This window comes from Pinus tabuliformis, chromosome 8 (genome assembly GCF_031772625.1).
Source record: "Pinus tabuliformis cultivar Carrire ecotype Pingquan chromosome 8, CPIR1, whole genome shotgun sequence".
Lineage (NCBI taxonomy): Eukaryota > Viridiplantae > Streptophyta > Pinopsida > Pinales > Pinaceae > Pinus > Pinus tabuliformis.
The window spans coordinates 497,951,085-497,969,235 of record NC_142294.1 but is presented as its reverse complement, the minus strand read 5'-3'; the positions used below and the strand labels follow the sequence as shown (position 1 = coordinate 497,969,235).

The following is an 18,151-nucleotide window of genomic DNA, read 5'->3' as shown; positions in this document are numbered from 1 at the left end:
TACCACTAATTGCAACTAAAATACCTCTTTACGAATTTCATCAACTACCTTATTCTCACAAAGTTCTTGCAACCTTTTACCCATATTGAAAATACCAAAGTCACAAAGCATAAATTACTACACAACAAAGCTAATAATGACAACAATAATTTCTTTATACTTCAAAGCATGATATCAATATGATCTATCCACGTAGCTTTGCATGAATAGCCAATTAGGAAGGGTATCAAAACCACCCAAATATAATTATTCTCGAATAGAAATCATTTTCATAACATTTCAACCTTTCTCCCTTTTTACTCTATAAATACGGAAAGGGCTAATGAGCCTGCTATCAGGCATTAAATGCCCGCTTAGCTGCAAGCTCGATAGCCATATAAAACAGACGCGCGCGGTGCTTTCCGAACACTTAGTCCCCACAGAAAGCTATATGGCTATCGGTGCTTTCCAAACACTCCGTCCCCACCGAAAGCTATATGGCTATCGAGCTTGCAGCTAAGCGGACATTTAATACCCGATAGCAAGCTCGTTAACCCTTGCCTATAAATACAAGTCCAATAATTTTTCCCATATTCTCCTTGTTTTAAATGTGTCTTTCTTTTTCAGATCCAAAACACAATTTTATGAACTACCTTTTTCATTTTATTAATAGGCTTTCTCCCGTTTTTGGAATAAAAAAATAATAATTAAGTTCCTTTCTCCATTTCTAATAGGCTTTCTCCTTTATGAAAAAATAGAGAGTATTAAAATAAGATTTTCACTTTTAGTTAATAAGAAATCATGGGAAAATTAAAAGGATCACCAAATTGATCACGGCAAAACCTTGTCAAATATGAATGGTGTCTTGACAAGATTTTCAATGAATAAGGCCTCGACAACCTCTGCGCTCTACTCTGGCTACTTTAAGAGATCACTGAATCTGCAGGCGCTGTGACAACCAGGAACAACATCCAGGCTGACGTGGATTGAGTACTCTGAAAAAATTGAGTGTTGCACTTCTCTGCAAATATCTACCACTGATGTCGACCAACAAGAGATTGACCTTTCGAATTTGAAGGTGGGTAGCCTAAAAAAATATCCATAGAATAGTCCAGAAATTTGCTGGATAAACAGTAATTCCAACACCTAACATATTAAATGCCCATCCCTTCGGAGCTTCTGGAGATTCTTTTAGCTTTTTGAAGAAGCCATCGCCACCCAGAGTCTAGGTGATCGAGAAGCTTCTCCATTGTGTATAAAAAGCTTCTCCATTGTGTATAGAATGGACAAGTTTTGTACGTTTGTGTTCAGTTCTGAGTTCTGTGTCTGCGTTCTTTGATATGGTATTAGAGACTCTTTCAGTGTTGAGCGTTGAGAGAGTGAGGTGTGAGGCCTTTGTGTGAGTTTTTGTGAGAGACCGGTGTGTTGAAAATTTGGAATTTTGCTATTGAGGAGTGCTGCAAGGTTGAGTGCTGAGAGCGTAAGGTCCTTCTATGAGATCATTGAGGGTGTGACATCAGATAAGTCGGTATGCTGCAGTTATGGGACTGTTGTGTTGTAGAGAGGGTTGCGAATTTTTCTGTGTGATCCTTTGAAAGACTGTTGTGTTGAATATTTGAGAGAGTTTCTGTGCAGAGCTTCTAGTGAAGGGCGATTGGCTACAGGATGCAATCTACTGGAGGCCGAACTGCTAGAGGAAAGCGCTGATGCGTATAGATTACCTAACCGCGGGAGGAAAGAGTTGTTGTAGTGACAGTGAGACAACTCTGTTGCTTCTTGACCAAGACCACCGTTTGAGGAGCCTTCACTGGTACACGGAGTTAGCAAGAACTCTGTTGCTTCTTGACCAAGACCACCGTTTGAGGAGCCTTCACTGGTACACGGAGTTAGCAAGGTTAAAATGATACTCTGAATATTTTTTTTTTTAAATCTGCTACATCCATACTTGTGATAAAAGCGATTTCTTATTGGTTTTGTCTGGAATTATCACCAGAAATTTATAATTGGTTTTATTTGGAATTAATCCAAAGATCAGGTAAAAGTAAGATATTTCATATATTGGAAATTCCAACTAAAAAAAGTAGTTGTCGTCTTTGTTTTTGTTTTTTGATTTGGGAGAATATTATATGGTATTTAAGTTATGAAAAATGAGTATATTGAAGGTTCTTTTTTAAAGAATTAATCAAGACAAGCAACTACCATGGCAGTGAATGGTGAAATCTTGGTTTGTTTTTGGATCAAGGCATTATATATATAAATAGGAAAAATTAAAATAAAATATTAATAAAGAGAGAAAAGAGGCAGTCATATTGTTTAATGATATTTGAGTTGTTAAGCTTAATAAAATTTAATGGTTTGTGGTTGAGGTGTTATTATTTGTGATTAAGGAGTGGGAAAATAAATTATTGAAGTTGTGAAAAGTTAATATCTTTGTGGTTGGTACTTGAGGATTCATAAATTTATTGACAATGGCTAATATATTGGCAAAATCTTATTTATCTAATTCTAACAAGTTAGATGGTGAAAATTATGCAAATTGGAAATTTAAGTTGCAGACTTTAATGGAAGGCTACAATATATGGATGGTTGTGTCTGGCGCTAAAGTTAAGCGAGTGTCCCCTCAAGCCACAAATGTTGCAATTTAAGATTGGGAGCGACGAGAAAATAAAGCGAAAGTGCTTTTGTGGATGTCTGTTAAGGACAACATTATTCCACACGTTAACGGATGTCTGTTAAGGACAACATTATTCCACACGTTAGAGAGTGCAAAACATCCAAGGATACATGGGACACTCTCAAAAATTTGTATGAGACGAAGACTACAAATTGAATATTGTATTTAAAGATTAAGCTTCTTTCAATTAAGATGGAAGAAAATGAAAGTGTTAGTAATTTTAATTCTATAATAAAGGATCTAAAGGATAAATTATGTGGCATTGGTGAAACAATATCTAGCACAGATTTGGTTTGTGACACTAAATGGAATGCTTGATGAATATCAAATTTTTATCACTAGTCTTTTAGCGAGAGAGAAGGCTCCTGCTTTTGATGAGTTGGCAGGTATACTTATGTAGAAAGAAGTCCTTCAAAGGCAAACAATGGGAGAAAAATAAAGGCAAAAAGCCGCAGGTATGAAGCTTAGGGAGGAGGCCAAGGTAGCATGGAAGCAGATTATTTCAGTCGATCCAAAGTTAGAAAAAGAGCATTGGGCGGTCAATTGAGTCAAGAAAAATACCAATATAGTAGAGCTTCTAAGTTTTCATTTTGCAAGAGCATTGGGATTTATTATTGCAGAGGAATTTCTTCCATAGTGGTGAATCAATTTTATTGAAGAAGTTGGGGAAAGAGAAAGGAGGCTAAGTATAAGAATCCATTAATGTCCAACCATAATGTTGTCATTTTATTTTTGGAAGAACCTCAGGAATAGACATGGTAACACATCAGTCGACCCTTTGAGCTACAATACTTCTGCAAATAAAAAATGGCAACAATTTACAGATCAGAAGAAAGAACAGAACAACAAGCCTTTCTCTCAGAAGGTTCATGTTATCCTTCGGCAGTCAAAGGACATCCAGAAGGAAGATGTAAAAAGCAAGTGTCTCTTTGAACTTGGATCCAAATTGTAGTATACAAAGTTTGAAGATGTACTCTTATGGTTGGACACATTAGATATGGCGTTGTCCTTGATAGAGAAATTAGATTGGAAAAGGTCATTGCTTCGTTAAAACCTTTATTTTTGGAGCATTCTTGTGAAAATGTTAGACTCACAAAGCCTCTTGTTTCAGTTGAATCATAGCTATAACATCGGCACTACCACCTTACAACAATGATATCATGACGGAGATATTGCAGCTGATAGTAGAAAACCTTCAAGGGTTGAACAAGGTCCTACTTCCAACCTTTCATTTGTTGATAACTTGGAAAGGCCAATTCTAGTTTGATCCCAGGATTGAAAACCCAATGGGAATAATTTTCCTAGTGGATCCATCGAGAGTCTACCATTGTGCTTCAATATCATTTGTTGAGTAGCCTTGCATGCCATTGGTAAAGGTTTCTTATATTAAATATTTTGGCACATATCATTTGTAGTAATTAATTAAATAAAGTGATTGTAGTTCCACAACCCTTATCTGGTTCTTGTTGAATGTTTATGTTAAATTCCCAAAAGATTCTGGAAGCATCGCCAAGCTGATGGAACCAAATAATTTAATGTTCTGGAGGCGTGTTAGCCTTCCAAAAGAATCAGGCAGTGATACCATTTCACGTAATCAGGCAGTGATACCATTTCATGACAGTTCTCTAAGGCTAAGTATTTCAGGGAGGGCAGTTCACAAAATTCTTTCGGCACACTTGTCAGTTGGTCTCCATGGAAATATCTTTTGATAGGCTAATGTTTTCAAGGTACTTCAACTGTCCTATGGACTTTGGAAAATTTGAAAATGAGGAACAAGCCCAGATATGTAACTCTCGCAACTGAAGAGGAGCCTGCAATGTTTGACGTTTCAACCATCAAAAAGGGGTACCAAACGATTTTTGCTTACAAAATGAAATGAATTTAGAAAAGAAAAATCAGCATACCTGATATTCCCCTACCATATTGTTTTCAACTTGTTCCCGACCACTTCTAAAACTCTTAGGTTCTCCATCGGTATCCAATAAAGCAGGCTAGTGTATGGACAATTATACCAGCGTAGCCATTTGAGATTTGCTGACCGCGCTTTGTTCAATATGAGTTCTAAATAACCTTCCTCAGATGCAACAAATTCTAAAGATATCATTGAACGAGAATCATGGAAGAGATGTATTTTTCCAAACACCTCATCCTACCCTATTTTGTGTCGTGGCATTGGCATTGTTGACCCCAAGTCACAAAAAGTACAACCAAGCATCGTAATCCCACGAACTTTAAACAAATATATTTCTTGTGAACTTTAAATATTCAAATTTAAGTTGAATATAAAGGTTTCAATGATTGAAGCACTTACATGTGAGGATTGCTCCAGCAAATCATCCACGTCTTTGGTGGATCGCTGCCAAAGACGACAGGTCTCTAATCCCTGCGCAAGATTTCTTCCCAGGTCACGAATTTGATCATGCATTCTAATACTATTTTTTGCATCTACTTCCAAAAAACACTCGTTTTTTCTCCTATGAAAAATGAAGCAATATCTAAAAATATTTGTTGATCATCTAAACTGAGCGACTCATATCTAAGACTGGAGTAATCATTATAAAATATCTTTTTGTATATGTAAACACCTAACTATCTCAGTGTTAGGCAGTATCTTATCAAGTTCGTCTAGTGTCACTTCCCAGTAACATTCACTTTGTCCACAAACCAGCACCCCGAATACTTTCAGCGACAATGGCAACCCATCGCAAGCTTTCACAAATCAATCTGTCAGATCTGCAAATTCTTGTGATGGAAATCGTTGATTCAAGGCATAGCAACAGAAGAGATATTTGGAGTGTGATTGACTCAACCCCTTCAAATTATAAATTGAGAACTCTAACACTCTTAAGCTTGTGAGGACATGTTTGTCCCTGGAGGTAGCCAAAATAAAGTTATCATCATCGTTAAGGATATCCATAATTGGAAAAAGCACTTCCATTTGAGAGACATCATCTATATCATCTAGAACTATAAGAGCGTGACAAGATGTGAGATTTTTTTCGAAGTATCCATACTTCTTCATCACCACTCTCAATTTGTTTCTTAATACCTGTTAATTCTTCTAAAATCTTACTCTGCAAATAATTTACAGGTTTTCTATTTGTGGTTTCTCTTATATCAAATAGAAAATTGGATTTATTGTAATATGATCTCTTAAGATTGAATAATTATTTGGATAGAGTGGTTTTCCCAACTCCACCCACACCCAAAATTCCCACAACCTTGGCCTCCACGAACTCCGTCTCCTGCTTCTATAGGACCGTGGTTTCAAATTCTTCTGATTTTTGGTTCAATCCAGTTGGATATTTTGCCACATTCAACAATGGCTTTGGAACATTTTTAGAACGCTTTCCACTACCTAATCCAGTAGTTCACCTCCGTCGTCCTCGTCCCTGAATAGTGTAAACGAAGCAAGTGAGAATTACCTGCTTAAGCAAATCCTAACAAATTAAAACTGACAGAATCAAAAGATGCAACTCACAGAATCACATAATCAGTCAGAGAATTGCATAATCATATTATAAAGGACAATAGGAAATGCAACTCACAAATCACGAAACCACTTACATAAGCAACAAAAGAAAGTGCACCTTTCCATTTCTGAAAACTGTCTGAGTTGTAGCGTGGCTTCTCTTCACCAGTTTCGGGATCGTGTGCATTTTTCTGTTCAAGCTTTCGGAAGGCATGAGTATACGCTCTGTCTTTGATCGTATGATAGAGCACAAAAGGTTGAACTTTTTAAAATACTGGAAGAATGATTTTCCATGACTTACAGACTCCATAGACTCTACCATGAGGACAAGTCCATCGCGTACCTTAGTGAAAAAATTGCAATGTGGATAGACGCACCACAGATAACCTATTGTATCTGGGAAGTAATATTCTGTCCCTTCTCCAACTCCTCCTTATCCAAAAAAACTCTCAATCCCCTGCCAGGAAGGCGTCGGTACAGATAGCTGGTGAAGGTCATTTTCACGTCGGGGCCCCTGTGATTAATAAAAACATCCGAAGGTGGAGAGTAAGAAGTCGAGGCAGAAGATGATGAAACCACGGAGGAGGAATCAGTAGAACCCTGAGGGCATACGGTTACGCTCGCCATGGATACTCAAATCTGGAAAGGTTTATAGTGATAAACTGAATAACAACAAGATGAAACTTCAAGGGAAAAACAACTTTTATGTATGAATTCCTCTGAGCACACAGTTTACCAGACATTGAGCAATGATATGATGTGGGTGCTTTGGATTCCAAAGACGCGTGATTCCAAATATCATCCACTACTTCTACTTTGTGGTCCACATTGTATGGAATACTTCCCAACACACATCAATGGCTTTATTTTAATGGTCCACCGTGAAGAGGTACCAGTTTCTCAAATATCATCCACTGATTTTACTTTGAAGTCTACATTGCATGAAATCCTTGTTGAATGCTTCCCTATATGCATCAATGGCTTCCATGCATCAATGGATTTTTCTTTAATGGCCCACCAATACGTGAAGAGTTACCACTTTCTCTAATATCATCCACTACATTTACTTTGTGGGCGACTAACATGTGAAGGGAGGAGACTCTCAAGGGAGAGCACTCTCGGCTGTCATACAAACTTGTCACTCTAGGTCGTATTTCACAAGTATATTAAACTAACAATTGTTTTTAGAGGTCTAAAGATATATAGAAGGAATGGAAGATTCGAGAAGATTATCTCCCTAAGAATACAACCTTTGTTGAATGCATGTGCATAAGGTCTACCAAAGGTCTACCACAATTTCTAATAGGATTTCTACGAGCTCGCTGACAAAATAGCTTGATCAAGATCTTGTTTCTATAGGAAACATCCTCATCTTATGATGATTAATTGAATTCGGTTTAACAAAAAGAGTTGGGTAAGATCAAAAACTTGCGTCTGGAGCAAAGCTTAATATGCTCTTGTTTTTTGTAGTTTATGTTTGTTAAGCAAAAGGAGGAGCAAACAATGATTAGAATCACAAGGCCCTGAGATTTGCTTGAGCTCGGCATATGGATTGTCTGTGAAGAAAACCATTGATCTCCAAAGTAAAGCTCATAGTCCTGGTTTTTGTAATCTAAAGCTAGTAAACGAAGGTTTGAGTTGCAAGGCCGCAAGATTTCAAGAACTTGGCAGCAAAAGATATTTTCAAAAAGAATTTGTACCCAAAGCATAGCTCCTCGTCTTCATTGATGTATTTCAAGTTGGTTAAGGGACAAGAGTAGTAGACAAAGCTTCAAGTTGCATATTTCCACTCTTTTGAGTGCCACATTGAAAACCCCAAGATCAACATCAATCTTGGCTTACAAGTGTTTAAAGCCCAAAAAAACCAAGGGGTTCCCATTAATAGCGAGCTGGTGATCCTTATATGGGGATTTGGGTCTAGAAACAAAAATATGAGACGCTGACCATCAGAAGACAACCATGATGGGCACTATTCAAAGTGCCACGTGTAAAAAAATGGTTTGATCAAGGAAGATGAAAATGGATGCATATTATTGGTTGGGATGATTAGTGTCTACCCAAACCAACCCTAGAGAGACACTTTCGATGATAATCACAATATAGAACGATCAAATATTGATCTGTTAATTCCACTTTGATTTTTATTCTTTTTCCAAATACATTCTTCATAGTTCAATCTAATTTTCATTCAATATACAAACACAACCCATGACAAAGGCATCTATAAAGAGTAGATATATTTTTCCTTGTGAAGCACCAATGAGATATTCATATGACAATTTTGCTTACATATGACGCTTCTGCATGTAAAAATCTGATTTCAATATCTCATTTCAAGTGGACAATTCTTTTTTGGATTCAATAATATTATTGCATCAAAAACTATATCAACAAAAATTAAACCAATAATCTTAAATATTATAAACTTTTCTATTTTGAAATAATATTATTAATAATATTAATATTGTAATTTATTAAAAAATGTAAAACTATTCATCACAATAAATAATACACATATAAATTAATGGTAAATAAATAATACACATATAAATTAATGGTAATATGAAAAGGCCAATTAATGGTAATATGGAGGCTTCCAAATTAATTCTATTAACGTGGAATCTACATACCATCATATACTTGTGAATATTTCTGGTTTTTTGCGTTTTGTGTTATGAAAAGGCCAATTAATGGTAATATGAGGCTTCCAAATTAATTCTATTAACATGGAATCTACATACCATCATATACTTGTGAATATTTTCCATTGGATAAATGTGAATATTTTCTATGCCAGGACACTAAACAGTCAAACAGACTTACGATTTATTTATTTCTGCGCCGGTTCCAAACAGACCTATGTTTTTCTAAGTATATGTAGGTTATTTATTAGTGTACTTTTTACGAATTTGTATCATTTTTCATTGATTTTCCAACATAGTTTTTCTGTTTTAGTATGCTTGTGCTTACGATTTTATGATTCATTCTAACTTGGGTTAACGTAGTCATGGGTGATGTTTGTTTGATTTTGCTAATTCATAATTTCAGATGGGTCAAGAAGAGATTGGTGCTAGTGTTACATCATATCTGAAGAGGGCAGAGGTCTCGAATGTTGAAAAGATTGTGACTACATTTTTTAGTGGAGTTATTCCCATCCAGGTATAATTCCTTTGTCCTAACATATGTATGTATGTATGGATTTGAAAGATTTTTTCATGAACTTTTGTGATCCTTTGATGTTGTCTCGAGTTAGATTGGTGTAATTACGCCATATGAAGGACAAAGAGCCTAGATCGTTAACCATATGGCTAGGAATGGTGCCTTATGGCAAAAATTATACAAGGAAATTGAGGTAGAATTCTACATTTGTGGGTCAATGTGATTTTAGAAATTAAGCTTTGTCTATATTTATGTTTTGCATATAAATATCCTGCAGAATTGCAATATGTTTGGCTAAATAAATAGTGGAATCCCACATCTTGTGGTATCAATAGTAAAATGATAAAATACTTTGAAAAATTGCTATCAATAGTAAACATGATAAAATACTTTGACAAAATGCTTTCAGCGTTAAGACACTGGACCATTCCAAAGCCAATAAGATACTGTATGGTATTTTCAATCTACCTCATGTCCACTCGGCCACACAAGATAAGATAGTTATGAAGAATATCACAGTGTCTGAGTCTCCTCAATTGTCCATATACGTGTCCATCTTTCCCATGAAGTGGAACTGCACTAGTCTCATTGCTTACATCATCAAACATGTTCAATATAGTCTGGTAAGTAGGCAATGATTTCTTTGTAATCATGTCTCCCACTAGAAAAACTAAATAGTCATCCAGCAATTCATGGAATTGCTTGTGCAATTCTATAACTTGGTCAATGAAGCCCTCAGAAGAAGGATCATGCAAAAGGTCATGTGGCTGGAAAGACTTATTAAAGGGCTTTAAATAAATCAATGTAATTTTTTTTTAGCCCACTCCTCCAAATATTTAAAGATCTCAACCTTCTTAGCTGGGATGGAATAAGCCACCTGTTCACGAGCTTCATGCAGTTGGAAATGGAAATGGATTCTAATCTTTTGAACTTCCCTGAAAGATGAAACCGGTATAAAAGTTCACAAACATTTTTGCATTGAAAATTTGTTAATTATGACCCTACTACAAACCAAACAATCCCTTGCAAGTTATGGACAATCATGTTCACGATTTTTTTATCAACCTACCAAACTGTATATCCACACAAATTATATGTTTATGAACATAATTAAATAAAGTTCAATCCAAATGAGAATAAGGCCTCAGGTGCAAAATAACTGCCAGGAATTCCCCTTATCACTTAAAGAGATCATTAAGGGTCACCAATGACTCCAAAATTTACATTCTGCATCCTGCATCTGGCTCTAGACTTCCATCACATTTGAGAGGATATGTTGTCTCTCCACGACTATCATACCACATATTATCCATTAGTTTCTGCCATACGACAATATCCATTGCTCTCTTGATGATTCAATTCCCTTTTCGTTTTTTGTACCTACAAGCTTCAATTCCTTCCTTCCATCCTTGTAATAATGCCCATCCATTGGAATTTTACGATTTAAATAATAATAATAAAAACCACTGGTTCCTCCTTCTCTCCAATATCTATAGCCCAAACTCCTAGATTTAACCGAATACATTTATCTATTACTCCTCAATTTTTTCTACTGCAACATCGTAATGTCAAAATATGAAAATAACCCTACTTTCTTAATCTTTAGACTTATCAATAGATTATTGTAACTCATATCAGAATGACCAAACCCACATTCACATGACTTAAACATTGCAATAATCTCATGAAACATCTGAGATGTTGGGGAAATTACATGTGTGATAATTCCAACATTAAATTATCAATCTGGGACTCGTAAGCTTCGAGGCACAACCGCAGGTAATGCAACATCAAAGAAGCTAACCTAAATTAGAGTGTGAAATCAATTTATTGTTTTACGGCTATAAAAGAACACCAATTACTGCTATAAAAGAAATTCTTAAAAGAACACACCATACACTTGCTCTAAAAAAACGCCTATGGTAGCAATTCTAAATTGAAAGTGTTGAAAATAGCAACAAGAAATGCTAAAAATAGAAGTGCTAAAAATAGCATTCCTATAAATAGCTTTTTTGGATATATTCCAATTTTGATGTGTCCTTGAATCAAAATTAAGAATTAAAATTTGAATTTGGTCTCACCAGCTATTTGAATAATAATTAATTCATTCATCTTTAGTTAATTAGTTGGAGAAATTCAAACATGAAGTCTTTGTGAAAACATGCAACAATTATCCCTTTGATTGAGGAATTTATCCCTTAGTTAAGGAGATGAGGATGAGTTGTATTTGAGTTGTAATTAGTTAGCTCAGTTAACTGAGTTAAGTCCAGTTAAATTAGTTCCAAACAGTTGGAGGAACTAATTGTGAGTTCAGTTAGTTAATGCTTGCATGCATGTAACTAGTGTTCTCCAGATAACTGAATATTCTCTCATGAATAACTCATGCATGTCAGTTCAGACAAAGACCCAGTTGAGATCAGATGCAGGGACAATGTACTATCAGTTGCTAGATTTTTCCTATAAGGAAATATCCTGCATGCAGAAGGAATTCATTCCTTCAGGATTGCGTAGTTCAGACAGTGTGTGAGAGCAGTGTGTGAGATCAGTGTCACACTAGGTTACAGCTAGAACACCCAGGAAAAACTGCACAAGGAAATAGGAGGCTTGGAGGACAGAGGGAAAGGCATATGAGTTGTTTGTTCTGTCTATGAGCATTGAGGGATTGTACTGAGAGTTGGATCGCTGTGTGAGAGCTAAAGTTGTGTGTAATCTCTGAGATATTTCCATTGTATGATAATACAGATGGCGGGGTTTTGAGCTGAGGCTTTCCCTGGAGTATTCTTCTGTGTTTCATGTGTGATTAAATCTTCTTCTCTGTTATATGTGTTCTGTTTGATCTTGCTCAAATCGATTAAGCTTCCGCAAGTTTGATAGTAGAAGTAGATTGAGTATTTTGCTTTAGTACATTGCATAATCCGATTAATCTACAGTGAGAATTTCTACATGGTATCAAAGCATAGGTGATCAAAGCTATGAACAACATATTGAGAAGGGAGAAGCTTGAAGTTCTTGATTGCAGGTACAATATCGATTTCTTATCACATCTCAAATTTCACCAATGGCGTTCAATGGCTTGAGACTCAAGTATGCCCTGGATGGCAGCTCGAATTACATAGCTTGGAAGGATCGCATGGAAGCTGCAATAGAGGACAATGGTTTGAAGGACTTCATTGATCAAGAAGTCCCCAAGCCATCTGCAACTAATGCCCAAGAATTGGTGGAATGGAAGAAATGTGTGGCAAGAGCGAGAAGGATTCTTCTGGAGAGAGTTCGAGACCATATTGTCTCGAATCTCCATGGGAAGGAGACACTGTATTCAATGTGGAAGACATTGAAGGACATATATCAGAACAATAGTGACCAGAGGAAGTTGGCACTAAAGGACAAGCTTCGAAAAATCAAAATGGAAAAGAGCAACAACATTTCTACATATTTGAACAAGCTCACCACCTGCAGGGATGAGCTTGGAAGTGTAGGAATCACGACAGTCGATGATGATATGGTGAGCCTTGCTCTCCTCGGTCTTCCTAAGAGCTGGAATAGCTACCAAGACTCAGTGAATGGAAGAGAGAAACTTCCAGATTGGGAACGACTATGGTCGGATCTGATGCAGGAGGAGATAAGGAGGAGCACCAGAGATGGTTCTTCATCTAAACCTGATGATGAAGAAAATATAGCCTTGGCCAGTAAGGCAAGGAAAGGGAAAGGGAAGGCTTCCCATTCCAAATCGAGTTCTTCTCATGGTGGGAAGAAGTTTGAAAAATCTAAAGTGAGATGCTTTAATTGTCATGAAGTGGGTCATTATGCAACTAATTGCCCACAGAAGAAATCCAAGAAGGGATCCTCGAAGGGATCAGAAGGTGAGGCACTGGCTTCACAATTCAAATTGGATTTCTCCCTCATCGCATGTATGGTTTCATCGATGGTTGGGTGTGTTTGGTATCTGGACAGTGGAGCCTCTTTCCACATGACCGGAGACAAAATTTTATTCAGTACCTTGGAGGAGAAAGACCTCCAGATGCACATAGAGATGGGCGATGATGGAAAGTACCGTGTTTCAGGTGAAGGTATGGTTGTGTTTCAGAGGGAGCATGGAGCTCCTCTCACCCTGACTGGAGTAAAGTATGTGCCTGGTCTGATGAAGAACTTGGTCTCAGTAGCTATGTTGGAAGATAAGGGCTATGATGTAGTCTTCAGTAAAGGAAAGGCGTTCCTGAGACACATAGCCATGGGCCAGACCAAGAGGATTGGGATTCGAATAAAGAATCTCTACAAGTTGGAGGTAGATGACTATGTTGCATTGAGTTCGAAGGTAGAGAAGGTGCAAAGCCAAGATATTGGCGAGTTATGGCACAGACGGTTGGGCCACTTGCATCATGGAGCCTTGAAGATCATGCAACAGATTTCTACTGGACTTCCCAAAGGTAAACTTGAGCAGGTAGATACATGCAAAGGTTGTACCTTGGGTAAGTATGCAAAGTCTTCCTTTCAGGATTGAGACAGTCGAGCAGAAGCAATATTGGAGCGAGTTCACTCAGATGTGTGTGGACCATTCTTGACAGCCTCCACCGCTAAACAAAGGTACTATGTGATTTTTATTGATGATTTCTCTCGTAGATGCTGGATCTATTTCATGCAGAAGAAGGATCAAACCTTCTCCAAGTTTTGTGATTTCAAAGCTTTGGTTGAGAAAGAATCTGGAAGGAAAATCAAAGCCTTGAGGAGCGACAATGGTGGAGAGTATGTCTCTCAAGTGTTTAAAGACTTCTGTGCAGCAGAAGGAATTAAACGAGAATTGACGACACCCCATAACCCACAGCAGAATGGGGTGGCCGAGAGGAAGAACAAGACGATTGTGGGAGTTGCTCGGACAACACTGCATGACCAAGGCCTACCACTTCATTTGTGGGTTGAGGCATGCAATACAACTATCTATTTGTAGAATAGAAGTCCGCATCACATACTTGGGATGAAGACACCAGAGGAAGATTTTTCCAGGAAGAGACCAGATGTGAGTCACTTCAAGATCTTTGGCTCATCGATTTATTTCCATGTGACCAAGGATGCCTGGAAGAAACTTGAGCCAACAGCTGAGTTGGGGATACTTGTGGGTTACATTGATACACCCTACAACTATCGGGTGTTTTTTATGACCAGTCAGAGGACAGTGGTCCGCAAAGATCTTAAGTTCAATGAGCAGAAGGCCTTGATAGTTTCCCTTGAGAGAGATCTCCAACTACAAGCAGAGGAGGAACTTTGGTTCCTAAGGAGGAGGAGCCTCAGACTGATGTGGAGCAGCCGCATGCAGAGGATCTAGGAGACATCCACTCATGCAGAGTCTTCCAAAGATTGACGGAAGCGCACCAAGGAAGCTGACAGATTGTTGTCGGATGCGAGAGAGAATTTGGGAGAACCATCTTCTCAGCGCAGATAGAGGAGGTCACCTGTTAGGTACACCGGATACATGGCCCTTGTTGGGGAATGTATTGAGACCGAGCCTTCTTCTTTTGAGGAAGCAGTGCAGCAGTTGATTTGCGTTGATGCGAAAGTGGAGGAGTATGACTCCATCGTTCAGAACAGTGTTTGGGATGTAGTCCTAAGACCGGAGAACAAGTCAGTGGTGAGTTCTCGTTGGCTTTACAAGGTAAATCATGTAGCTAATGGTAGTGTTGAGAAACACAAGGCAAGTTCTGTTGCCCATGGTTTCTCAGAGGTCGAGGGGATTGAATATGATGAGACTTTTGCTCCTGTAGCAAGGTACTCATCTATCAAATCAATGTTGGCACTATCAGCGCAGATGGGTTGGAAGATCCATCAGATGGATGTGAAGACGGCCTTCCTCAATGGCAAGATTGAGGAAGAGGTGTACATAGAGCAACCAGAAGGTTTTTAGACCTTCGATTGCGAGTCGCATGTGTGCCGGCTCAAGAGAGCCTTGTATGGGCTAAAGCAAGCACCTTGTGCTTGGTACACCAAGATCAACAACTACTTCACCGGGTTAGGCTTCACAAAGAGTGAAGCAGATGCGAACCTGTACCACATCATGGTAGAAGGTAAGCAGTTGATCATTGTTCTTTATGTTGATGATCTCATATTGACAGGTGATGATTAGTTGATCATGTCTTGAAAGGAGGACCTTGCAAGAGAATTCGAGATGAAATACATGGGCCTCATGCACTATTTTCTAGGCATGGAAGTGTGGCAGAAGGATGGGGAGTTGTTTGTGTCTCAAGGAAAATATGCCAATGAGATACTCAGGAGATTCCACATGGAGAAGTGCAAGACCATGCAGACTCCTCTAGCTAGTAACTGGAGGAAGGAGGATGTTACTTCAGGTGAGGTAGTAGTTGGTACTATTCATCGATAGCTTGTGGGTTCATTGATGTACTTAATGAACACACGACCAGATTTGTGTTTTGCGGTGAACCAGCTGAGTCAAGCTATGGTTCAGCCCACCAAGCTATTTTGGAAGGCAGCGAAGCATGTATTGAGATACCTCAGAGGCACATCTCATTATGGATTATGGTACAGGCGGACAGAGGGAGTGAAGCTTCAAGGCTTCACAGATGCAGATTGGGCAGGGAGTCCATCAGATCGGAAGAGCACTTCAAGTGGAATTTTCAACCTTCGGTTAGCGGCAGTTTCTTGGTACAACAGAAAACAAAGGTCGTTTGCACTCAGCACAGCGGAGGCCGAATACATGGCTGCAAGTTAAGCAACATGTGAGGCTATCTAGATGTCGAAAATTCTAGTTGGGTTGTTTGATTAGAGGATGGATCCAACAATGATATATTGTGATAATCAAAGTTGTATCAAACTCTCTGACAATCTAGTGTTTCATGACAGGTCCAAGCACATCAATATCTAGTATCATCATCTTAGAGACTGTGTGGCGAGAAGGATCATGTTGTTGCAATACATTTCAACCGAGGAGCAGGATGCTGATATTTTGACTAAGGCATTGTCAAAATACAAATTCGAGTTCCATAGAGACAGGATTGGGGTGACTGATAATCCCTTTCTTGTTGAGAGGGAGTGTTGAAAATAGCAACAAGAAACGCTAAAAATAGCATTCCTATAAGTAGAATTTCGAGATATATTCCAATTTTGATTTCTCCTTGAATCAAAATTGAGAATTAAAATTCGAATTTGGTCCCACCAGCTGTTTGAATAATAATTAATTAATTCATCTTGAGTTAATTAGTTGGAGAAATTCAAAAATTAAGTCTTTGTGAAAACATGCAACAATTATCCCTTTAATTGAGGAATTTATCCCTTAGTTAAGGAGATGAGGATGAATTGTATTTGAATTGTAATTAGTTAGCTCAATTAATTGAGTTAAGTCCAGTTAAATTAGTTCTAAACAGTTGGAGAAACTAATTGTAAGTTCAGTTAATTAATGCTTGCATGCATGTAACTAGTGTTCTCCAGATAATTGAATATTCTCTTATGAATAACTCATGCATGTCAGTTCAGACAGAGACCCAATTAAGATCAGATGCAGGGACAATGTACTATCATTTGCTAGATTTTTCCTATAAGGAAATATCCTGCATGCAGAAGGAATTCATTCCTTCAGGATTGTGCAGTTTAGACAGTGTGTGAGATCAGTGTCACACTAGGTTACAGCTGGAGCACCTAAGAAAAATTGTGCAAGGAAATAGGAGGCTTGGAGGACAGAGGAAAAGGCACATGAGTTACTTGTTCTTTCTATGAGCAGTGAGGGATTGTACTGAGCGCTGGATAGCTTTGTGAGAGCTAAAGCTGTGTGTAATCTCTGAGATATTTCCATTGTATGATAATACAAATAGCGGGGTTTTGAGCAGAGGCTTTCCCTAGAGTACTCTTTTGTGTTTCATGTGTGATTGAATCTCCTTCTCTGTTATATGTGTTCTATTTGATCTTGCTCAAATCGATTAAGCTTCAGCAAGTTTGATAGTAGAAGTAGATTGAGTATTTTTCTTTAGTACATTGCATAATCCGATTAATCCACAGTGAGAATTCCTACAGAAAGATATATCAAAAGAAACTCATTGCAACTTAATCTATGAAAAACCTTCAATTCAAGACCCCTAATTTAAATGAAATAAATCATTCGAAAGAATCTCACTCTTCATAATCAGGAAAATCATAATCAAAACTGAAAAGTAAATGAAAGACAAATAAATCTGCATTAAACTGATATCTCTACTTGCGCAATTGAATTCACACTCAGACTTGCTCTTACAAAGAAATGATTATGCTATGAAAAACAAGAAGACTTCTAGAATTTTTAATTTCAAATCTACAAGATAGAGTTTTAAGTACAGAATGATGTTACATTTCACATAACAAATTTTTCAATGAAATTCACACTTTGAATGTAAATCCTATGATCTAAATATGCTAAAGGACTTGTTTCCAGTTGTGGTGGGCCCTTGCCACTCCTGGAGCAAGCCTAAACTAACTCGATAAAAATGAAATTCAAAACACAGTCATAATACTTACAAAGAATTTAGAGATGAAGCAAAATTCAATTAAAATTCAATTATTATTATTACAAAAGAGCTTCAATCCCTTGTTTATTCCTTCCCTGCTTCTCTTCCTTTTACAAACTTCCAAATATTACAATACAAACTATGGTTGAGCCATTTATAATATTTACAACGCGAATTATTCATTTTCCTCAATTCTGTAAAATTGAATAATAAACTGACCCCAACGATATTGGCATATCTTCCTAACCATTGCCAATTTTGGAAAACTGTTTGGAGGGAACCTAACTTGTTATATTTTCAAAAAAACCTCTCTTTTATTTGTCGCATTCAAATCCATCTCCTCGGAAATCATGCCCAAAGTTGGCTCTCTGACTCTTTGCAAGATTCTAG

At 37.6% G+C, this 18,151-nt stretch overlaps 1 protein-coding gene across 2 annotated transcripts in view; it reads left to right on the top strand.

Moving 5' to 3' along the window:
- The first annotated feature begins 1,196 nt into the window (after positions 1–1,196).
- Positions 1,197–18,151, top strand: part of LOC149236261 (uncharacterized) — a 53,625-nt gene continuing 36,670 nt past the window's right edge. The window contains exons 1-3 of one of the 2 annotated variants that reach the window (XM_089461541.1): positions 1,197–1,507; positions 1,615–1,873; positions 9,174–9,284. In XM_089461541.1, coding sequence (XP_089317667.1) covers positions 9,174–9,284 — 111 coding nt within the window. In that variant the 5' untranslated portion in view covers positions 1,197–1,507; positions 1,615–1,873. Of the gene's footprint in view, positions 1,874–9,173; positions 9,285–18,151 lie in introns of both variants that reach the window. The other variant, XM_089461540.1, reaches the window with a different exon arrangement.